Raw genomic sequence first — 25,975 nt, forward strand, 5'->3', positions numbered from 1 at the left:
CCTGCTATTGACCCTAATTGAGGATCTTCCCCTTGCCCTTTCTAAGTCCTCCCCCTCAAAGTTATTAACTATCCTGAATTCTAATACCAGAGAGGAGAATTCCATTGATAGGATTGTATGTTTTATGACCCTGGAAAAATAAACAAGAAAATTTTTAAAAGCATTGTTAGAAACTCCAGGAAAATAAAAAACTAAGCAAAAAAGTAAATAATTATTGGGATTAACTTATATTTTCTTATGAATTTCCTCCTAAGTTCTTCAGAAGTTCCAACTGAAACTCTGATAATTACCTGGGCCCATAATCACTAGTGGGGTCTGATCTCCAAGCTGATCTCTTTAGCACATAAGATTCTTGGCTGCTATACATCTCTGAATCTGTCCTATGCCATTTACCAATCAGCGAGCTCCTTGTGGGAAAAAAGTAGCTGTCTATTGCTACTTTTCTTGCCTGCATGAGCTTGCCACCCAAGTCCCACTGTCTTAGCTCAGGGTGCCTTCAGGGCCTAGAAACCAGCTGCAATTCCTTGTCACATGTATTTCTTCAACACGGCTGCTTACTTTATCAGGCCAGCAAGGAAATTTTCTCTCTGGTCTCCTAAGATGAAGTGTTGTATAACATAACATAGTCATGGGAGTGACATCCTATACCTCTGCCATAAACTATTGGCTGAAAGCAAGTCTCAGTTCTGCCTACACTTAAGCAGAGAGGATTATATAGGGCATAAATCACTGGAGTCACCTAGGATGTGCCTGACAAAACTGCTGACAACAGGACAAGGAGCAAAGAGGGAATAGGAACATTCACAAGTATCACAGTTGAAGAGATTTCTATTTGGTGTCAGAAGTCAGTTTTGTCTCATTACTTGTACCTTTGACCAATTTACTACCTCACCTGTAAAGTTTGTTAGCTGATAATTTATGTAATGAGGTTTGGTGGTCACAGAGTAAATAACTATGGAGACACATTTTTATCCAAAAAATCACACAGATATTAAAACTGCAGGATATTCACTGTCAAGATGCAAAACATATACTCAAAACCATACCCTCAGATAACCACATGAAAAAGGAATAAGGAATATATACACATACATGAAAATGGGGTTATTTTAAGAAAACAATGATGTCATACATTAAAGTATGGATGGAAAGACAGAATCAAGCATGCCCAAGATTACTTTAAACAATTTATTTTACTGGTAGTTTCTGGAGACTACATTTAAAAATTAAAAAATCAACAGTCCTAACACCCAAGTAATAATCTGGATAATCTGCTTAATAATTTGGTATATTTCCTTCTAAGCATTTTGTTCTGTGTCCACCTATACAATCTAAAACACATACAAATATAAAATATATTTGTATACATATATGTGCATATAATTTTACTCAGTATACAACTATTTTTCTGCCACCCAGAATCACTGATATAATGCTGCATATCCATTCTCAATGCATTTTTACAATGTAAATCATGTGGTACATTTAAAAATTTTTTTCACTTAGCCAATTATCATGAACATTTCCTTAAATCCTCAAACATAAGAACACTTTTGGAGAAGGAAATGGCAACCCACTCCAGTATTTTTGCCTGGAGAATCCCAGGAAGGGAGGAGCCTGGTTGGCTGCCATCTATGGGGTCTCACAGAGTCAGACACGACTGAAGTGACTTAGCAGCAGCAGCAAGAACACTTTTAATTAGTGCATACTATTCTATCTTATTGATATGTCAATTTTGAATCAATTGACTACTGGATAGTCAATTTTTTTCCTATTTCAAATAATATTGTGTTAAGGAAGATAATCTGAAAATTAAAAATTTTTATTGACTAATAAAATGAGGCATAAAATGTAACCATAAAATGGTCACCCTTAAATATTAAGTTGTAAGCTATGTTCCTAAGTGAGGTGTGTTAAAGCTTACTATATGCCTTTTCTGAAAGGGGTTTGTATTTTACACTGAAAGTGTTGATGAACATGTGTAAGATCTCCTGTTTGAGTGCTTGTTTCAGGGATCATGATGACTCATCCCCCTTTATATCACTTAAGGGAGGAATTTTCCTATTTGTTTAAGAAGTGAACATAGTTTGCCATAGCTAGGATTAGTAATTTTATACTTTATATTTTTCTTTCAAAAATGTCATACTTACTCCACAGTGAACATGTCTTAATTACTGAGTGCTTGTTTGGAACCTCTAGACCTTTCCCACAAAATGTGTGGTATAGAATATGGAACATATTTCTCTCATAACTTCTAACAGTTTTCTAGACTTTAAATTCTTAGTTTCTTTTCAGCATACTCTGATAGTCAATGACATTTAAATTCTTTGTAAATTTTTTTCTGTATCAATATATTCACAGTTTTGTCACTTCTGAATTCTCTGATATATAATTCTCCACTCGTGTAAGAATTCTGGATGAAAAATTGGTCACATTTATCAGATGCTTCTGGAATTGTGCTTTTCTGCTTTCTTAAGTTAAATGAACATTAAATAGTATATGAAGTTTTTTACATTCTTGATATTTATAAGGTTACTCCCCAGGATGAACTGATATATAATGAGGTATAACTAGTGAAATTATCTCTATATTAATATATTAATAGGTTATAATATGTTATTATATCATATTATAGGTTATTAGTAAGTATATTAATAGGTTTTATCTCCTGTGTGACTTTTCTGATGTTTAATGAGAGTTGACTTCCCACTGAAGGCTTTATCACATTCTCTGCATTCATAAGGTTTCTCTCCTGTATGCGTTCTGTGATGTACAATGAGAGTTGATTTCACACTGAAAGCTTTCCCACATTCACTGCATTCATAAGGTTTTTCTCCTGTATGAATTCTCTGATGTTTAATGAGAGTTGACTTCCTACTGAACGTTTTCCTACATTCACTACACTCATAGGGTCTCTCTCCTGTATGAATTCTCTGATGTTTAATCAGTGGTGACTTTTCACTGAAAGCTTTCCCACATTCATTGCATTTATAGGGTTTTTCTCCTGTATGAGTTCTTTGATGTACAATAAGGGTTGACTTCTCACCAAATGCTTTCCCACACCTTCTGCATTCATAAGGTTTCTCTCCTGTGTGAATTCTATGATGGACAGAGAGATGTGATTTTCCACTGAAAGTCTTCCCACATATGCTACATTCATAGGATTTTTCTCGTGTATGAACTCTCTGATGAACAGAAAGATGTGACTTTCCCCTGAAGCCTTTTCCACATTTACTACACTCATAAAGTGTCTCTTTTGTATGAGTTAGCTGATGTTTAATGGGTGTGGGTGTCTCATTAAAGCCTTTCCCATGTTTATTGCACTCAGATTTCTCACCCATATGAGTCCTTTGATATACAAGGCTGGACTTATCACATTTGATAGCTTCATAAAATGCTTGTCTAATGTGTGTTTTTTCATGTCTAATAAGGTGATATGAACTCTTAAAAGCTTTTGCACATTCACCACATACAAATGGTTTCTCTCCTGTATGAGTTCGCTGATGTTTCATCAGAGTTGACTTCTGGATAAATGTTTTCCCACATTCACTGCATTCATATGGCTTTTCCCCTGTATGAGTTCTCTGGTGTGCAATTAGGGTTGACTTCTGGCTGAAAGTTTTTGCACAGTCACAGCATTCATAAGGTTTCTCTCCAGTGTGAGTTCTCTGATGTACAACAAGGTTTGCTTTCTGGATAAACACTTTTCCACATTCAGAACATTGATAGAGTTTCTCCCCATTTTGAATTCTTGGACTTTTATTAAGAGCTTGCTTACAGTGGAGGGCTTTTCCATGTTCATTAGGCTCAAAGAATTTCTCTCCAGATTGAGCTTTATCAAGATTAGAATGGAAGCATAATTTCCAATATGCCTTACATTCATCACCTTTCTTTCTTACACAGCTTCTACTTTGACTAAGAAAATTGAAATTATGTTTTGAACACTTTCCCCATGAATAATATTTAGTGAGTCTTTGTCCTATAGAAACAAAGCCTGTGCTTGGATAAATGATTTCTCCATATGTTCTGAATTCTTGGCCACTTTTATCCTTCAGTGTTTCCTTATTTATGGATGCAGCTTGCCATAGAAGTTTGTCTTGGCTTTCCTTGTGGTTATCTGTCTGGTCATTAACTTTCCAGAATTCTAGGGAAAAATGCAATGATTCATCAAACTTGTAAGTATTTCTATGATAATGTTATGGGACAAAATTCATTCATAAATGCCCTGCTGTGAACTCCTATTAAGGGACCTGAGCTGATGTGAATGAACCCTCCCTATATTCTACCACCCTCCCTATACTCCACCACTTCCCTCAACTGTAAATACAAAGAAATGCTGGCCTATATTTAACAAAAATAATTTAATTCACAGTCAAGCTCAAGACCAAGAAAATATAAATTTTAGACATCAAAAGTGAAATGAGAATTTAAAGTGATGGGGTGAACAAAAACTGAAGCTTGAGGATTTACTGGGGAATCCAGACCACAGGGCACAAATGTTCAGGAAACTGGAATGTGATTTTCACTTAAAGTAGGAACCACAAAGGGTATCCATGCTTATTAAACATGAACTAGAAAGACTCCCCACTGGTCAAAGAAACTGGGAAGAATGGTATTATATATAAAAAATTAAAAGTCTGATATGATACTATATATAGAAAACCCTGAAGACTCCACACAAAAACTACTAGAACTGATAAATTCAGCATAGTAGCAGGATACGAGATTAACACAGAGAAACTGGTTATGTTTCTTTATACTAACAGTGAAATATCAGAAAAGTAAAAAAAAAAAAAAATCCCTTTTAAAATCACATCAAAAAATAAAATACTTAGGAATAAACTTGACCAAAGAGGTGAAAGACTTAATACGCTGAGAACCTAAAACATTGATAAAGGAAACTGAAGATGGTCTGAAGGAAAAAACTCCCATCCTCTTTGATTGGAAAAATTAGTATGTTTAAATGGTCATACTACCCAAAGGAATTTACAGATTTAATGTAATACCTATCAAATTACCTATGACATGTAAATCAATGAAGTTAGAACACACTCTCAGACCATGCACAAAAATAAACTCAAAATGGCTCAAAGACTTAAATATAAGACAGGATACCATAAAACTCCTAGAAAAGAACATAGGCAAAACATTCTCTGACATTAATCATACCCATGTTTTCTTAGGTCAGTTTACCAAGGCAATAGATATAAAAGCAGAAATAAACAAATGGAACCTAATCAAACTTATAAGCTTTTACATAGCAAATGAAATCATGTGTGCTTAGTCACTCAGTCGTATCCAACTCTTTGTGACCCCATGGACTGTAGCCCACCAGGCTCCTCTGTCCATGGGGATTCTCCAGGGAAGAATACTGGAGTGTGTTGCCATGCCCTCTGCCAGGGGATCTTCCTAATCCAGGGATTGAACCCAGGTCTCCCACATTGCAGGCTGATTCTTTACCATTTCAGCCACCAGCTTTTGCATAGCAAACAAAACCATAAACAACATGAAAAGACAACTTATGGACTGTGAAAAAATATTTACAAATGATGAGACCAACAAGGGCTTAAATATACAAACTATATTTGTATATTTCCAAAATTTGTATATTTCCAAAATATACAAACAGCTCATACAACTCAATAACAAGAAAACAACCTAATCAAAAAATGGGCCTAAGGGTCATAATGCTGGTCATCTTGTGGTTCAGGTTGTCCTTGGTGAGTACTTGCGTCAAGGGAGGGCCCTGGGATGCAAGGAGGTGTTGTTTCTAAGGATCCTTTCTGTCTTGCTGAAAAAAGGATAGACAGAAAAAATGGTAACTGAGTGTTTGAAAAACTGTTCTCAGGTAAGAAGAAAGTGTATTCTGGATATCCCTGATGGTCCAGTGGTTAAGAATTCACCTGCCAAAGCAGGGGACATGGGTTCAATCCCTGGTCTGGGAAGATCCCACATGCTGTGGAGCAACTAAGCCTGTGCACCACAACTACTGAAGCCCAAACACTCCAGGGCCCATGTGCCTTCACTACTGAAGTTGTATGCTGCAACAACTGAAGTCCATGGGCTTAGAGCCTGAGCTCCATGATAAGAGAAGCCACTGCACTGCAACTAGAGTAGCTCCTGCTCGCTGCAACTAGAGAAGGCCTGCATACAGCAACAAAGACACAGGGAAGCCATAAATAAATAAATGGACAAATAATTTTGTGGGGGATGGGGACTTCCCTGGTGGTTCAGATGGTAAAGAGACCTCCTGCAATGAAGGAGACTGGGTTCGATCCCTGTGTCAGGAAGATCCCCTGGAGAAGGGAATGGCTAGCCACTCCAGTATTCTTGCCTGGAGAATCCCCATGGACAGAGGAGCCTGGTGGGCTACAGTCCATGGGATCACATAGAGTCAGACACAACTGAGCAACTAACACACTTCATTTTGGGGGCTCCCCAGGTGGCACAGTGGTAAAGAACCCACCTGCAAGTGCAGGGGATGCCAGAAACACGTTTGATCATTGGGTTGGGAAGATCCCCTGGAGAAAGATATGACACCCTACTCCAGTATTCTTGCCTGGGAAAAATGGACAGAGGAGCCTGATGGGCTATAGTCCATGGAATCACAAAGAATTGGATATGACTGAGCACACATGCACAAATACATTTTTAGAGTTCCAATTTACAAATCAAAAAAGATACATGCACCCCATGTTCAATGCAGCACTATTTATAATAGCCAGGACATGGAAGCAACCTAAACGTCCATCAACAGATAAAGGGATAAAGATATGGTACATATATACAATGGACTATTAATTAGCTATAAAGAATGAATTTGGGTCGTTTATAAAGATGTGGACGGACTTGGAGTCTGTTATACAGAGTGAAGTAAGTCAGAAAAATATCATACAGTAATGCATACATCTGGAATCTAGAAAAATGATACTGGTGAACCTATCTGCAGGGCAGAAAAAGAGGTGTGGATGTAGAGAATGGACTTCTGGACAAAGGGGCAAAGGAGAGGGTGGGAAAAATTGAGAGAATAGCACTGGCATACATATACTAGCATGTGTGAAACAGATATCTAGTGGGAAGCTGCTGTATAACACAGGAAGCTCAGCTTGGTGCTCTGTTTTGACCTAGAAGAATGGAATGGGACGGGGAGGAGGAAGACTCAAGAGGAAGGGGATGTATGTATACCTATGGCTGATTCACTCTGTTATACAGCAGAAACTAACACAACATTGTAAAGCAATTATATGGCAATAAAAAAAAATTTTCCTGAAAAAAAAAATGGGCACAAGACATAGACATTTCTGCAAAGAAGACATGCAAATGGCCAATAGGTAGATGAAAAAAATGCTCAACATCGCTAATTATCAGAAAAATGCAAATGAAAACTACAATAAAGTACCACCTTATACAGGTCAGAATGTCCATCATTAAAAGGTCTACAAATAAATACTGGAGAGGGTGTGGAGCAAAGGGAACCCTCCTATACTGTTGGTGGCAATGTGAATTGGTGCAGCCACTGGAAAATAGTACGGAGGTTCTTCTAAAAACTAAAAAAAGAGTTGCCATATGATCCAACAATCCTACTCCTGGGCATATATCTGGACATAACCACTAATTCGAAGAGATACATACACCCTATGTTCATAGCAGCACTATTTATAATAGCCAAGACATGGAAACAACCTAAATGTCCACTGACAGATGAATGGGTAAAAAAGATATATATCCAAAGTGGAATATTATTCAGCCATAAAAAGAATGACATAATGCCATTGAAGGAACATGGATGGACCTAGAGATTAACATACTAAGTGAAGTCAGAGAAAGACAAATACCATATGAAATAAGTTATATGTAGAATCTAAAATATGATACTGCTGCTGCTAAGTCGCTTTAGTCGTGTCTGACTCTGTGCGACCCCACAGACAGCAGCCCACCAGACTCCCCTGTCCCTGGGATTCTCCAGGCAAGAACACCGGAGTGGCTTGCCATTTCCTTCTCCAATGCATGAAAGTGAAAAGTGAAAGTGAAGTCGCTCAGTTGTGTCCAACTCTTCGAGACCCCATGGACTGCAGCCTACCAGATTCCTCCATCCATGGGATTTTCCAGGCAAGAGTACTGGAGTGGGTTGCCATTGCCTTCTCCCAAAATATGATACAAATGAACCTATATATGAAACTGAAACAGACTCACAGACATAGAGAACAGACTTGTGGTTGCCAAGGGGGAGGGGGGATGGAGGCGAGTTGGATTGGGAGTTTAGGATTAGTAGATGCAAACTAGTATGTATAGAATGAATGAATAAGGTCCTACTGTATAGCACAGGGAACTATATTCAATATTCTGTGATAAACCATAATGGAAAAAAAATATGAAAAAGAATATATGTATGTGTAACTGAGTCACTTTTCTGTATAGCAGAGTGTACACAACATTGTAAGTCAATTATACATTAATAAGATAAAAAAATCAAAAGCCTAGTTCTGTAACTCAATCCAAATGATTCTAAGTGTAGTAGAGAGCCCCCTAAGCTAAAAAATTAGACTAAAAATTGGTCCTGTATTAGTAGGTTCCCAGTGGTGGCACATCTTCCAAAAGATATATTTTTGTATTTTTATAGCTTAGGGCTCATAGGATGTCTATGGTATACTAATTATCACTGAAGAGTTAACAGTAAAAAATTAACAACCTCACAAGGAAACGACCTACTATGAAAGAGAAGCAGCATATATATTTAAAGATACTCCCATTTCTAGAACTATAGCTAGTAAAACCATGTGGACTTCAAGATAAATATATTTCAACTGTTTAAAGAAATAAGGGAAAAACTCTGCCTACTTTCTATCTAGTCATAGATAAAGACAGATTTAACAGATTAGGTGACAGACCTTGAGATCACCCAGAATGTAGCATGAAGAGCTAACAATGGAAATATGGTAAGAGAAATATAGAAATGATAAGTTCCAGAATAGGTTTAACAGCTAATCCAAATGGAGGACTAGAGAAAAAGGGAGAGGCAATATGCCAAGAGATGGGTTACTAGAGCAACACTGAGACTGCTATACTTAGAAAGGCCAGCTTGCAAGGCTGGCCCTTGGCTACCATCTGGGAATTTAGAGTTCAGGAATGTCCCCACCATTCGCTAACTGATAAGGCTGCTTGTACAAACAAGGTGATCTGCTTTCCTTCTGGGAGTCTGGAATGTTGCTAAGTGCGGGGTGTATGTATAGATGCTGAGTCTCTCTAATGGGCTTCTCTGTGCGCAAACACACAAATGTTGCTGCCTTTTCAATGCTGGGAGAAGTATGTGCTGTGTGACCCTACATGGGAGGGAGAGAACATAAGGAACTCTACATGGAGTCCTCCAGACTCTGCTCCTGTCTTCTCCCCTTATGCTCTAGTTGTATATCCTTATATCCCCAGTCGCTAAGTCGTGTCTGCCTCTTTGAGACCCTATGGACGACAGTCTGCTAGGCTCCTCTGTCCATGGAATTTTCCAGGCAAGAATACTGGAGTGAGTTGCCATTTCCTCCTCCGGGGATCTGCCAGACCCAGGGACTGAACTTGCATCTCCTGTGTCTCCTATATTACAAGCAGATTCGTAACCTGCTGAGCCACTGGGGAGGCCTGTATATCCTTACTACATTGCTGTAATAATCTTAGCTGTATATACAGCTAGATGCCAAGGCCTGGGAGTCCCTCTCAAGAATCTCTGAAAGTGGCAGTGGTCTTGAGGGACCCCCAGTCTAGGCAGCATTTGAAGAGATAATGAATGAGAGATTTCTGTCATGTGTCTTACCCTTTTTTAAAATTTATTTATTTTTTAATTGAAGGATAATTGCTTTACAGAATTTTGTTGTTTTCTGTCAAACCTCAACATGAATCATCCATAGGTATACATATATCCCCTATATCCTAACCTTGAATGTCCAGAGTCCTGAGTGTGGTGAGACACAGTACTGAGACATAGTTCTGTGTAACTGTAAGACTTTAAGAAAGTAAGTATTGAAAGCTACCATGGAGAAATTTTAAAAACCACCTATAAAGAAACAATTAGGTCAACAACAGATTTCATCAGCTAAAAAAGAAGCCAAAAGAATATTTTCAAAGTCCTGAGACAAGCTGTCACCTTAGACAACCTTAGATATCTCTATCCCCAGCTAAATTATTGCAATGGAAGATGACAAAATAAAGATGCTTTTGGACAAGAAAACAGAGAATTTGCCACACACAAAGCTTGCTAAGAATATGCTTTGTACTTGAATTATTCAGGAGGAAAATGAGTAAAGGGGAAAAAAGGTATGGGGGGAGGGTAAAGAAAACCCAGCAAAGGCATGAAAAAAGGTAAAGGAAAAGCAGGATCTTTAGAAAATACAGTTTCCTCTAAAAGAAGAAATACAAATACAGTAATAGAACAATAAATAAATATTAACCCCATTAAGTATAGGCCAACCATATTAAATTGTGCTTTTAAAAATCAGCTATGTGTTTTTAAAAGACAATTACAACAAAATGGGAAATGTTAAAATCATAGACAGATACACCTGGCACTTAAATAACCAAAGAAAATTGGTAAAACAACAGTTATGTTATACTGTGGTGTTGGAGAAGACTGAGCAACTAATCTGATCTGATCTGATCTGATGTTATACAAAACAGAATGACCTGGATGCCAAAAGCAAATAAGGACAGAATATGAAAATATTATAAAGCAATTTCAGTTACATAGATGCAAAACACTTAAATATACATGACAAATTGATTCTATTTATGAGAGAAAAAAGGTTAGACACCTAATACTGTTGAAAATGTATATATTCTACTATGTATTATACTTAGTTACACCACAGAGAAATTCTGCAAATATGTACACGTACAAGAATGGCAACAAGGTATTAGAAACAACTAAATGCCCACCAATAGAGGCTTAGATTGGTAGACTCCGATACTGAGGTGTTGGAATGCTATACAGGAGTTAAAATGAATGAATTAAATCTAACACAGGTAAACTCAAAGGTGAATACTGAATACAGAAAGTAAGTTGTACAAAGACCTCCTATGGTTTCTAGGGCACTAATCTGGTAAATTTACAAAAAGAATGCTATATTGATTACCAGTGCAAATTTATGTAGTAAAAGTATAAAAACATGGGTTAGAAGGATACTCACCAAATTCATGATACCATTTGCCTATGGAGGAAATGAAGGCAAGAGGACTCAGGAGGGGAAAAGGGACGCTTCACCTTTATTTGTAAACCTCTATTTCTTTTATAAACAAAAAAACATTACCACCAAATGACAAAATCTTAGCATTTGCTATTATTGGAAGGTAACTATGACAGTATTTCTTATGACTATGACTTTCTATACTTCTGTGCAGTTTCAAGAGAAATGCCTTAAAGCAGGGCTTCTGGAACAGTGGAGTGAGGACCTTAGTAAATTGTCTTCCCGTTAAAAGCAATGAAAATATTGGCAAAATTATCAAAATCTATCATTTCAGGACTTTGGAAATTAACCAAAGTCATACACCACGTTAAAAAGCATTTATTCAAGAACCACCAGTGAACCTCACTGAGAACAGCCAAGTATGTGGTTTTTACTTGGTGTTACTTCTCCCCACCCCCACCTCCACCCTAGACCCCTGGCTCCTCAACTCTGTGGTCCAGAAGGAATGAAAACTGGCATCCTCACAGCAGCTGAAGGGAGCTCCACTGGAAGCCCCATCTCCAGAGTTTTGTTACTACCTTGATCTAACTTGGAACTCGGTTCCAAACAGTATATAGTAACTACAATCCCCATGAAAAAATAGAGAGCACCAGTAAAAGTAATGTCCAGCAAGGTGTTAACGTGGCACACTTGGCTCCTGGCTGATGTTTGGGAATGCAGATTGTGGAATGTTCCCTATTTTGATGATTTTAGCCTACCTGGGGCACTGAATACCTGATTTTCTCCTGGGTGTCTAGACACCTGGATGTGCCTATTTTTATTTAGTGGGTCAACTGAGAATCTCCCACAAAGCGAAAAGGGCTTTCTAAAAAGTCTTACTTGCCACGTGGACTTGAACTGCAGCTGTCTAGCCCTGCAGCATCTTGGATTTGCATGAGAAAGGGGCAGCTATCGCTGTAGGGATTTGTCTCCTACCAAGTGCCCAGCAGTATGGGTGGAAATGAACCCTATTAGGACACTTGAAGAAATGTCAGAAAGCAGGAAATAAAGGGGGAAAAAGTCTTAGAAGCTTCAGAGTTCTCAAAAGGAAAATTTCAGTCAGAAGACAATGGAACAATGCCTTCATAAGTCTAAGGGAAAGAAATGTCCATCCTAGAACTCTACTCCAAGCTCAACTCCCCATCTTGGATGAGATTTCAACAAACGCTTTCAGATATTCAAAAATCTAAAAAAAAAAAAAAATTTATCTCCCATGGACCTACATTCTTTCTTAGGAAAGCACTGGAAGAATGTGCTCCAGTGAAATGTAGAGGAAGGCATGGCATTAAAGCAAATGAGGACTCCCAACAATGAGAAAGTGGAGGGAATTCCCAGAATGATGGTGAAGAGAAATGTTAGGATGGTGGCTGCACAAAACAGGAATGAAGATAATCCACCCAGAAGGGAGTGGTCAGAGAGCCCCAGACAAACTCAGGCATATGACATTGCTGGAGCACTTTTAGCTCTGGAAACATTTAAAATCACTCTGGATCATGGGTCATGAAGTGTTTAAGCTGAACTAGTGAGAAGTACTCAGAGAAAGAAGCAAATGAAAGAAACAAAGCAATTATTAACCAGAGGAAACTAAAAGTTTTACAGAAAAGGTAAATTAATCATAGGTCACTACATGGCTATCTATAGTGTTCATATAGTCATTTTGTTCATATAGTCATTATGTAAACAATAGTATTGATGGAAAGCAAATTTATGGTATAATCATACTGGAACATGGGCAAACAAGAAGTCTTTGTGTTGCAAGGAAAATATACAGATGGCCACCAGGCACATGAAAAGAGGTTCAACATCACTAACCATCAGGGAAATGCAAATCAAAATCACAGTGAGCTATCACCTCACACCTGTCAGTATGGCTACTATGAAAAAGACCACAACCAATGTTGGCAGAGATGTGGAGAAAAGGGAACCCTCCCACTGTTGGTGGGAATGCAAACTAGTGCAGTCACTATGGAAAACACTATGAAGTCCCTCAGGAAGTTAAAAACAAAAACTACCGTATGATCCAGTAATTTTACTCCTAGTTATACAGCCGAAGAAAATGAAAACACTAATTTGAAAAGACACATATTTGAAAAGAAAACGAAAACATTAATTTGAAAAGACACATATTTGAAAAGAAAACGAAAACACTGATTTGAAAAGACACAATGTTCAAAACAGCGTTATTTACAAAAGCCAAGATATGGAAGCAACCTAAGTGTTCATCAACAGATGTATGGATAACGAAGACACACACATACACAAACACATACATGCAATGGAATATTACTTAACCATAAAAAGGAATGCGATTCTGCCATCTGTAAGAACATGGATAGACCTGGAGGGTATATTTGTTCAGTTGCTAAGTCATGTCTGACTCTTTGCAACCCTATGGACTGCAGTACGCCAAGCTTCCCCGTTCTTCACTATTTCCTGAAGTTTGCTCAAACTAATGTCCATTGAGTCTTGCTTAGTGAAATAAGTCAGAGAAAGACAAATACTGTATGTTTTCGCTTGTATGTGGAATCTAAAAAATAAAACAAATAAATGTAACAAAAGAGAAACAGACTTACAGATACTGAGAACAATTTAGCTGTTACCAACTGGGAGAGGGAAAGGGGAGGGGCAAAACAGGAGAAGGGGATTAAGAGATAAAAACTGGGACTCCCCTAGTGGTCCAGTGGCTAAGACTATGTGCTTCCAATGCAGGTGGCCTGAGTTTGATCCCTGATCAGGGAACTAGGTCCCACATGCCACAACTAAGAGTTTACGTGCCACAACTAAAGATCCCGAATGCTGCAACTAAGACTTGGCTCAGCCAAATAAATATTTTTAAAAAGATAAAAATTACTAGGTATAAAATAAAAACTAGACACAGGGAATACAGCCAATATTTTAGAATAACTTTAAATGGAGTATAACCTATAAAAATATCCAATCACTGTGTTGTATACCTGAAATTAACACAGTATTATAAATGAACTATACTTCAAAAAAAAGAAAAAAACTTGATATTCAAAAAAGAAGTCTTTGTGTGTGTGTGTGTGTATGAATGGCAAAAACAATGAAGTGAGCTAAATCTTCATCTTCCATAGCATAAAGTTTTAAATAATTTTTATAAGAAATATGTAGATTATAAAGAACAGAGATATCAAAAATTATCTGCATATCCACCACTCATTAAAAAAATTATTTTTACCTTTGAAGTTCTTCATGTGCTCATTTCATTCTCTTTCTTCTCAGATAATCACTATCCTGAATTTTATATTTGTCATGCCCTGTTTCTCAGCTTGTTAGCTAAGACCAAGTACACTATTATGCCCTTGACATTCATTATAGTTTTATCACATTTATTTTATTCTTTAAACCATGGACATGATTTAATTTGATAAAAATTAAAGCTTTTTTAATCAAAAGAGAATACTGCCCTAGGTCAGTAATCTGAAGTCTCAGACGAAACATGATTATCTTAAAAAATTACCAGAACTGATAGAAGATAGAGAAAACATGAATAAATCAGGAATTGCTTTTAAAAAACTATAAATTTTACTCTGTACTTGAAAGTCTTCCCCTAAAAAAGGCTTCCTATCCAGATGCTGTTGTAGATGACTGCTATCAAACTCTTAAGAACAGGTATAGTTCAGTCAATATAATTTCAGAAACTAGAAAAAAAGCGAAAAGTACACAGTCTTTTTTATGCAATGAGGATAACCTTGGATACCAGAATAAGAGAACAGTACACGAAAAGAAAATCTAAGATCTGTCTCACTCTGAACACTAATGGAAAACTCTTAAACATGACTAAACTGAATTCAATCAATTAAAATGCTTTAAAACTAATTAAGAGTTTAGCACAGGAATGCAAGAACAGTACAACATTGAAAAAATGTTAATATAATCTACCACAATAATAGATTAAAAGAGAAAAAAGTATCTTCTCAATAGATGCAGAAAATAAGCATTCAAGAAAATACCACACATTCATGATTTTTTTTTTAAATGTCTTAGTAAACCAGGGACATAAACGCTTTTGATGAAAGGTATTTTTTCAAAAAACCACAGCAAATATACTTAATGATGAACGTTTTAGAAATCACATTCTCTCTGTGCCTCAGTTTCTCATCTATAAAATAATAACCAGTTTCCTTTACAAGATCATTTGGAGGATTAAACTCTATAACGTATATAAAGCAGACAGAGTACTGCATTTTTGGGACACAGCACACGCTTACACACTGACTATCATTACATTTCTATCATTGTCCTCACCAATATCTGCATTAGAATCAGAAACAAATAAGGAATTCACTATCATTATATCTATTAGACACTGTATTACAGGCCCTGACTAATAGAATGGGAAATGAAAAAGAAAATGTATAACTGGAAAAGACCCTGACGCTGGGAAAGATTGAAGGCAGGAGGAGAAGGGGATGACAGAAGATGAGATGGTCAGATGGTATCACTGACTCGATGGACATGAGTTTGGGCAAGCTCCAGGAGCTGGTGATGGACAGGGAGCCTAGTGTGCTGCAGTCCATGGGGTCACAAGGAGTCAGACACAACTGAGCGACTGAACTGAAGTGATAATTGGAAATCCAAAATTGCTTTTAAGAAGATAATTGTTTACATAGAAGACCCAAGAGAATCTAAAAGCTATTAGTATTAATAAAAGCATTCAGACAGGTTTCTGTACACAAATTGAATGTATAAATACCAATGCATTGTCATACATTAGTATTAACCAATTAGGAACCATACTATGAAAAAAAAAATCCTCATCACAATTGCAATAATAGCTAGGAGGTATCAAAGACTAAGTGTAACAAAAGATGTGCAAACATGTCCTGACGACAAGTTCAAAATATTACTAAATGGCAGAAAGGACAGGTTGAATAAGAGTTCACTGATGGTAAAATTCAATAGAGTAAAGATATCAAACCCCAACATACTTCCAACTCATCTCCAAACACAGGTCAACTACAATTGAAATCTCCAATAGTTTTCCATGGAACTTGACAAACTAATCCTTAGATTCCTATATGAAGACCAAAGAGTCCAAAGAGATAAGGAGAATCATCCTACCAGCTATTAACAACATCAAGAACAGTAAGAATAACAGTTGACATGTATATAGCATTCACTTAGGCACTTTAAAGTGCTTTACATATTCATTATAAAGTTAGAAAAACATGCAAATGGCAAAGGGACAAACAGACTAATGGAATAAAATAGAGAGCCTTGGAAAAGCCCCACACAGATATGGAACTTGACCTCTAGTTGAAGGGGTATCCCACACCACCATTGAAAGGGTTTAGTATGTGGCATGGTACAAGTGGATGTCCACATGGGGGAAAAAGGACAACTAATAGTTCCCTTCTTCATGAATTATGTAAAGTCTAGGCAAATTTTATATATGCCTATATATATGGCAGAAAGCAAAGAAGAACTAAAGAGCCTCTTGATGAAAGTGAAAGAGGAGACTGAAAAAGTTGGCTTAAAGCTCAACATTCAGAAAACTAAGATCATAGTATCTGGTCCCATCACTTCATGACAAATAGATGGGGAAACAACAGAAACAGTGAGAGACTTTATTTTGCAGGGCTCCAAAATCACTGCAGATGGTGACTGCAGCCATGAAATTAAAAGATGCTCGCTCCTTGGAAGAAAAGCTATGACCAACCTAGACAGCATATTAAAAAGCACAGACATTACTTTGCCAACAAAGGTCCATCTAATCAAAGCTATGGTTTTTCCAGTAGTCGTGTATGGATGTGAAAGTTGGACTATAAAGAAATCTGAATGCCAAAGAATCGATGCTTTTGAACTCTGGTGTTGGAGAAGACTCTTGAAAGTCCCTTGGACTGCAAGGAGATTAAACCAGTCCATCCTAAAGGAAATCAGTCCTGAATATTCATTGAAAGGACTGATGCTGAAGCTGAAATTCCAATACTTTGGCCACCTGGTGCACAGAACTGACTCACTGGAAAAGACCCTGATGCTGGGAAAGATTGAAGGCAGGAGGAGAAGGGGATGACAAAGGATGAGAAGATTGAATAGCATCACTGACTCAATGGACATGAGTTTGAGTAAACTCCGGGAGTTGGTGATGGACAGGGAAGCCTGGCATGCTGCAGTTCATGGGGTCGCAAAGAGTCAGACATGACTGAGTGACTGAACTGACTGAGGCAGATTTTAAGAAAGTAAAATGCAAAATATGAAATTTGGGGAAGAAAATTACATTTTTATGAGCTCAGTCAGAGAAAAGTTACATGAAATTACACAAAAAGTACAAACTAAAAAATCAATCAATTACAAAGAAATTACATTACAAAGAAAACTTCTACTCAAAAAACACCAACAATAACCAAGATGAAGAAAGAATACTAACTAAAAAGAGTGGACATATGTGTATGTGTAACTGATTCAGTTTGCTATGCCTCTGAAACTAACACAACATTGTAAATCAACTATACTCTCCAATAAAAAATTTTTAAAAAGATATTGACTATACACAAAATCAGAATCGGGACTATATAAAGAATCTGTATAAATCTGAAAAAGACAAATACCCCCAACAAAAACACAAATAAAGGATATAAACAAGTAAGCCACAGAAGAGGAAATCCAGTCCACACCAAATATGAAATGATAAATACCTTGACTTGTAATCAGGGAAACAAAAATTACAGTAAGATACCAATTCGTACTTAACAGATTACCAAAATGTAATGTAGAGTGTGCCCCTGTATGCATGCATGCTAAGTTGCTCCAGTTGTGTCTGACTCTTTTGTTAGTCATGGCCCACCAGGCTCCTCTGTCCACAGGATTCTCCAGGCAAGAATATTAGAGTGGGTTGCCATGCCCTCCTCCAGGGAATCTTCCTGACCCAGGAATCAAACCCGCATCTCTTACGTCTCCTGAATTGGCAGAAGGGTTCTTTACCACTAGCGCCACCTGCGAAGCCCAAGGAGTGTGCCTGTACTACAGTTCTATATAGAGAGAACAGTGCTATCATAGTAGAAAGTTCTCTTGGGCAGCACTGGTCTAAATCATGCACTGTCTGTATCATCAGTTTGGCTGCATAAAGTTACAGAGCTTTGCATTTTTACACTGATGCTTCCTGTTCAAAACCCGAAGTTTCACATATTTCAGAAGCTACATCTGCCACCCAGTTGCAATCCATGCTCTGAAGGAACTGGCTTAACATGATATCAGTACAGCTCTTTGCAGGCCATTTGCTTTGAAAAAACCATTGGTAGAGCCCTTTATTTTTCCACTTCTCTTGCCCACATCTCAAGATTCAACAATGATCTGTACACATGGATTAAGGTAATACTAACATGGGGGGAGGGGTGAGGAGGCAGCTCCTCTGTAAATTGGGAAACAGCAGTGACATTTTTTCTTAGTTTGATTCCAGCCTGGGGCTTTCTAAATAAACACTGCAGAAGTAGTAACAGCATGGTGACTATAGCTGTGTGTGTATGCTTGGTCGCTCAGTCATGTCCAAGTCTTTGCGATCACATGGATTCTAGCTGCCAGGCTCCTCCTGTTTATGGAATTTTCCAGGCAAGAAAACTGGAGCAAGTTGTCATTTCTTCCTCTGGGGATCTTCTGAACCCAGGGATCAAACATCTCTTGCGTCTCCTGCACTGGAAGGCAGATTCTTTACCACTGAGCCACATGGGAAGCCCAAGTGTAGCTAATAATACTGTATTGTGTATTTGGAAGTTGCTAAGAGAGTGAATCTTAAGAGTTCTCACTACAAGAAAATAAAATATTAAAAAAAAAAAAAAAACCCTACTAATTTCAAAGGCTGGTAATAAAATACTACCAAGTGCTTTTGCAGTCGAGACCTTTGCAGGACTTAAAGGAGTAGGTCTAAACCACTTGGAGTCCCTCTGCAGTAAGACACCTTACAAGTACGAGTTAAAAAAAATAAAAGTAGGTATTAAGTAGTATTAAGGTTTAAGAAGCTGAGGAAGAAACCGTCTTCAGACAGAGCTGTTGGAAAGCGGTGGCATTTTCTCTCACACAATAGGGGCAGGAGGAGTACTTTTGCCCCAGCCCTAATGTAGTAAGGATAACTTCAAGGAGACAACCTCCTTGATATATGTCCACTAGAGTCTGGGGGACACATGGGACTAGGCACCTGGTTTGTGGCTAGAAAATTCTACAGGTGACAGGCAGGTTGTGGCAGTCTGTGGCCACAGAAAAAAAGGTTGCATTGGGTGGTCGGGGGAGATGATGAAGAGATCAAGGCCCCATCACACAGACATACATTCCACAAGCCAGATGTGGACTCTCTGGATAGAAACAGGGTTGGGTTACTTTCGAGAGGGGGCTTTCTCCTAGCATCAAGGTGACCTTAGAAAAAAGAGACTGGATGTCTACGATGGTGCTGTTTTGTGAGGACAAGAAGGAGATATATTAAATAACTTGCTGGAAAAGAGGCACCGCCTCTTTCCAGCAATCAAGGGCCCTAGCTGGGGCATCTCCAAAGAAACCATAAACATACCAGTTTGTGTGTGCTCAGTCATGTCCAACTCTTTGTGATCCTATGGACTGAAGCCCACCAGTATCCTCTGCCCATGGGGATTCTCCAGGCAAGAATACTGGAGGGGCCTGCCACGGGGGTGCCATTTCCTCCTCCAGGGGATCTTCCCGACCCAGGTATTGAACCTGTGTCTCTTATGTCTCCTGCATTGGCAGGTGGGTTCTTTACCACTGGTGCCACTTGGGAAGCCCAAAACATACCAGGGACAGAAAGAAATCAGTCTCTAGAATCTGCCACATGCAGAGGGTGTCAATATCAGATTGTATCTTTATCAGTTAGGGCAAACTATTTTTGTCCTAACTCCCTCCTTCTTCACTTGCTTCACCCAAGGAGCCAGAGACGGCCCAGTTGGTGATTTGGCAAGTGGCAGGGGCCAGGGGTGGGGAGAGTAGAGTAAAGAAAGAAAAAGCTGAGCATGCTTCCTTTGGTACTAAAAGCTTCACTGCGGGGAGAGATTTCCCTTTAAATGAAGTTCATAGTTTTCACTTCTACACATGACTACTATTTTAAAACTAAAATGCGACTACCACAGACCCTCAGAAATTAAAAGCATAATAAGGAAATAACTATGCACAACTTTATGCCAATCAATTTGCCAACTTAGGTGAAATGGACAAACTCCTTTAAAGACACAAGTTAGCAAAGTTTGTTCATGAAGAAATAATCTGAATAATCCAGTATCTATTAAAGAAATTGACACTGTAGTTTAATGCCTTCCTATAAAGAAAACTCCAGGCACAAATGACTTCACTGGGGAATTCTATCAAACATTTAAGGAAGAAATAATACCAATTTCATATAAATTCTCCAAAAGAACTAAAGAGGGAAGGGAATACTTCCCAGCTCATTCTATGACTTCACTATCTTGATTCTGGTGATAGATTCTTGGGTGTTTACATGTCAAAACTTATCAAATTATACATTTTAAATACATGCAGTTTCTTGTATGTTTCTTGTATATTGTGGTATAATACAGAGAGGCTGAAACAGCTAAATCAGTTCTTAGAGGCAGTCATAGCATTCACAATACTTATATTAGACAGGGAAGCTATCAAATGAATTATCTAAGCTTCTACCTTATGAAACTAGGAAAAGAGAAAATTAAATTCAAACTACCAGGAGGATAGAAATAATAAAGATAAAAGCAAGAATGAATGAAACTAAGGTTTCCATTTCTGGGCACAATGAAGTATGTCTACTATAGCCCCTCTCCTACTGATCATTGCAACTAAGAACTCTGGACAAAATATGTAAAGCAGCTATGCAGGATTCTGACAAGTTAAAAGCAAAATAAAGCAGGCAGACTCTGAAGGTGAGTCAAGTGAAGAAGCAGCCCATATACCAGGGCGTTTCTTTTTAGTCCTCATTCTTTTTTCACAAGACTCTGTCCCAATGGTATATAAACCTCCAGAAGTCCTGAGCTCATCCAAGCAAAAGCCTCACACCAAAGCTTTAAGAACTGAACGAAAGTAATATTTCAACCACAGCTCAGTCTGAGACTAACACCTGAGTGACAAATGTATGGAGACAACCATGAAGCAGGCCAGCAAAGGTTCTGAAAACTGCACAAAGACTTAAACCATCATTCAAGTCTCAAATTAACCCCTGAATGGTGCATACACAAAGCAAAGGCTTTGAACACCATATCGATTAGAATCAATACCCACAGAGGGCAACACAAAACCAGTGATATGAGTCTAACTAGGTTTATTAAGTGATAAATAAAGATTAAAAGCAACAAAACAATCACCACCATCTAGGAGAGAATCCAAAATCATTCAACATAACAAACAACTAGCAAAATGTGACCAATTCTCAAGAGAAAAGATAACCAACAGCTGCCAGATGCTGGAAATACCAAAGACATTTTAAGCAGCTATGGAAACAGCTCTATGAGGCAGACACACTTGAAGTGAATGTATAAACAGAAGTTCTCAACTGAGATAAAAAAAAAACTATTAAAAAATGGAAATTTTAGAACTAGAAAAGATAGTATCTGAAAGCAGAAAGACAACCAACACCTGTGGTGAATTAAGCAGCAGAATGGAGACGAGAGAGGCAAGAGTCAATGAAACTGAGAGAAATGGTCCAACCTGCCAATATGAGGAACAGAGATAAAAAGACTGAGAAAAATAAAAGAAATACAGCATCAGGTATCCCTGGGACAGTATCAAAAGGTCCAACATTCACATCATTGGAGTCCTCCAAGGAAATGAGACTAGTGCAGAAGAAAAGGTCTGAAGAAATAATGGCTAAAAAAGTCCCAAATTTGGAAAAAGACATAAAATGACACATTCGAGATACTCAGCATAGCAGAAACAACATAAACTCACAGAAACACCCAGGAATATTACAGTCAAATATCTGGAAAGCAAAGTTAAAAGAAAATATCTTGAATGTAGTCAGTTAAAAAAAAGCACACTACATATGAATCAATTATTCAAATGACTCTGATGTTCTCATCAGAAACAATGAAGGTCAGATGATACTGGAACTTCTTAAAATTACTAAAGGCAAAAAAATGTCAACCCAGAATTCTACATTGAAGCAAAGAGATTTTGTCATCAGATTTATTCTAAGAGAAATGAAACAGGATCTTCTGCAGGGTGGATGGGAAGACCAACAGAAATGATAAAGTATCTGAGTAACAATAAAAAAAATGGGCCAAAGAACCAAACAGACATTTCTCCAAAGAAGACATACAGATGGCTAATAAACACATGAAAAGATGCTCACTCATTATCAGAGAAATGCAAATCAAAACCACAGTGAGGTACCATCTCACCCTGGTCAGAATGGCTGCTATCAAAAAGTCTACAAACAATAAATGCTGGAGAGGGTGCAGAGAAAAAGGAACCCTCTTACACTATTGGTGGGAATGCAAACTAGTACAGCCACTATGGAGAACAGTGTGGATACTCCTTAAAAAACTGGAAATAGAATGGCCATTAGTTCGGTTCAGTTCAGTTCAGTCACTCAGTCGTGTCCGACTCTTTGCAACCCCATGAACCGCCAGGCCTCCCTGTCCATACCAACTCCTGGAGTTCAACCAAACTCCTGTCCATTGAGTCAGTGACGCCATCCAGCCATCTCATCCTCTGTCGTCCCCTTCTCCTCCTGCCCCCAATCCCTCCCAGCATCAGAGTCTTTTCCAATGAGTCAACTCTTTGCATGAGGTGGCCAAAGTACTGGAGTTTCAGCTTTAGCATCATTCCTTCCAAAGAAATCCCAGGACTGATTTCCTTTAGAATGGACTGGTTGGATCTCCTTGCAGTCCAAGGGACTCTCAAGAGTCTTCTCCAACACCACAGTTCAAAAGCATCAATTCTTCAGCACTCAGCTTTCTTCACAGTCCAACTTTCACATCCATACATGACCACAGGAAAAACCATAGCCTTGACTAGACGAACCTCTGTTGGCAAACTAATGTCTCTGCTTTTGAATATGCTATCTAGGTTGGTCATAACTTTCCTTCCAAGGAGTAAGCGTCTTTTAATTTCATGGCTGCAGTCACCATCTGCAGTGATTTTGGAGCCCAAAAAAATGAAGTCTGACACTGTTTTTAGTTTCCCCATCTATTTCCCATGAAGTGATGGGATCAGATGCCATGATCTTCGTTTTCTGAATGTTGAGCTTTAAGCCAACTTTTCCCCTCTCCACTTTCACTTTCATCAAGAGGCTTTTTAGTTCCTCTTCACTTTCTGCCATAAGGGTGGTGTCATCTGCATATCTGAGGTTATTGATATTTTTCCCGGAAATCTTGATTCCAGCTTGTGCTTCTTCCAGCCCAGCATTTCTCATGATGTACTCTGCATAGAAGTTAAATAAGCAGGGTGACAATATACAGCCTTGACGTACTCCTTCTCCTATTTGGAACCAGTCTGTTGTTCCATGTCCAGTTCTAACTGTTGCTTCCTGACCTGCATATAGGTTTCTCAAGAGGCAGGTCAGGTGGTCTGGTATTCCCATCTCTTTCAGAATTTTCCACATGACCCAGAAATCCCACTGATGGGCATACACACCGAGGAAACCAGAATTGAAAGAGACATATGTCCCCCAATGTTCACTGTAGCACTGTTTACAATAGCTACGACCTAGATGTCCATCAGCAGCTGAAAGGATAAGAAAGCTATGGTACATATACACAATGGAGTATTACTCAGCTATTAAAAAGAATGTATTTGAATCAGTTCTAATGAGGTGGATGAAACTGGAGACTATTATACAGAGTGAAGTCAGAAAGAAAAACACCAATACAGTATATTAACACATATATATGGAATTTAGAAAGATGGTAACAATGACCCTATATGCGACACAGCAAAAGAGACACAGATGTAAAGAACAGACTTTGGAGTGTGGGAGAAGGTGAGGGTGGGATGATTTGAGAGACAGCATTGAAACAAGTATTATTACCATATGTGAAATAGATCGCCAGTCCAGGTTCAATGCATGAGACAGGGCACTCAGGGCCGGTCCACTGGGACGATCCTGAGGGATGGGATGGGGAGGGAGGTGGGAAGACAGTTTAGGATGGGGGACACATGTACACCCATGGCTGATTCATGTGAGTGTATGGAAAAAAACACTAAAATATTGTAAAGTAACTATAACCTCCAATTAAAATAAATTAATTAACAACCACCACAACAAAAACATTTGGGTAAATATACAGAATGAGCTTCTCTGGTAGCTCAGCAGTAAAGAATCCACCTGCAATACAGGAGACGTGCAGAAGACACAGGTTCAATCCCTGAGTTGGGAAGATCCCCTGAAGAAGGAAATGGCAACCCACTCCAGTATTCTTGCCTGGGAAATCCCATGGACAGAGGAGCCTGGTGGGCTACAGTCCATGGGGTTGCAAAAAAAAAAAAAAAAAAACATACAGGCTATTTTTCTCCTTTTGAATTCTTTAAGATATGTATGACATTTGTGGATACATTTGAAACCTATAGCATAACATAAAAGAGGGGAGGGAAGTGACCTATATTGCTATAAACTTTCTACATATGACTTGAAGTCTTAAAATATAACTATATATGGTGAAAGGGTTAATAAAGTATGTATCTCTTAATTGCTAGAGCAACCACTAAATTAAAAAAAAACACAAAGGAGATACTGACAAAAAGCAAATAGGTGTGTTTAAAATGAAATATTTAAATTGCAGTTGTATTCCCTATGCAAGACCTATGCACTACCAAATATTACTGATATAATGAGATAAATTTTTATAGACCTAAATAAATTGAGAGATACACTATGTTTGTGAATTAGAAGACTCAATATTCTTAGTATTTCAATGATCCACAGACTCAAAGTAATCCCAAACAAAATCCCTGTAGGCTTTCATGCAGAAATTGGCAAGCTGATTTTTAAATTTATGTGAAAATATCAAGGACCAAAACATTATGAAAAGAACAAAGTTGGAAGATTCACTGTACCTGATACCTGTACCTGATACCTGTGGCAGACAGATCAATGCATATGTGCTCAACTGTTTTTGATAAGGGTACCAAGGTAAGTCAATGGAGAAGAGACAGTATTCTAAAAAATGCTGCTTGAACAATTAAATATGCATATGCCAAAAAAAAGGAAAACAATGACCCTTAACTCGTACCAGGTAAAAATATTCATCTCATTATTGGCCATGGGCCTAAATATAAGTGAAAGTGAAAGTCACTCAGTCGTGTCCAACTCTTTGTGACCTCATGGACTATACAGTCCATGGAATTCTCTAGCCCAGAATACTGGAGTAGGTAGCCTTTCCCTTCTCCAGGGGATCTTCCCAACCCAGGGATCAAACCCAGGTCTCCCGCATTGCAGGCGGATTCTTTACCAACTGAGCCACAAGGGAAGCCCAAGAACACTGGAGTGGGTAGCCTATCCCTTTTCCAGCAGATCTTCCTGACCCAGGAATTGAACCGGGGTCTCCTGCATTGCAGGTGGATTCTTTACCAACTAGGCTATCAGGAAAGCCTGATAAATATAAGAGCTAACATTATAAATCCTCTGAAATAAAAATATGAGAAAATCTCTGTTACCTTGTGTTAGAGAATTATTATACAGGGTATAACAGCATGAACTGTAGAAGAAAAATTTGATAAATTGGACTTTATCAAAATTAAAAATGTCTTTTTTGGGAAAGATACTGTTAAGATAAAAACAAGCCACACATGGGAGTAAAGATTTGGAAAACACATAGTGATAGAGGGCT

The 25,975-nt window shown here is 38.1% G+C and overlaps 1 protein-coding gene across 12 annotated transcripts in view; it reads right to left on the bottom strand.

The window, feature by feature from the left end:
* Positions 1-1,174: 1,174 nt before the first annotated feature.
* Positions 1,175-25,975, bottom strand: part of ZNF674 (zinc finger protein 674) — a 34,591-nt gene continuing 9,790 nt past the window's right edge. For 11 of the 12 annotated variants that reach the window (XM_070784295.1, XM_070784296.1, XM_070784297.1 and 8 more), the window contains 2 exons: positions 24,178-24,252; positions 1,175-4,144 (listed from right to left, as the gene is read on the bottom strand). In XM_070784295.1, the coding sequence (XP_070640396.1) occupies positions 2,652-4,144; positions 24,178-24,252 (1,568 nt within the window). In that variant the 3' untranslated portion in view covers positions 1,175-2,651. The remainder of the gene's footprint in view (positions 4,145-24,177; positions 24,253-25,975) is intronic. The other variant, XM_070784302.1, reaches the window with a different exon arrangement.

The sequence above is a fragment of the Bos indicus genome, chromosome X, assembly GCF_029378745.1.
Source record: "Bos indicus isolate NIAB-ARS_2022 breed Sahiwal x Tharparkar chromosome X, NIAB-ARS_B.indTharparkar_mat_pri_1.0, whole genome shotgun sequence".
NCBI classification, from domain to species: Eukaryota; Metazoa; Chordata; class Mammalia; order Artiodactyla; family Bovidae; genus Bos; species Bos indicus.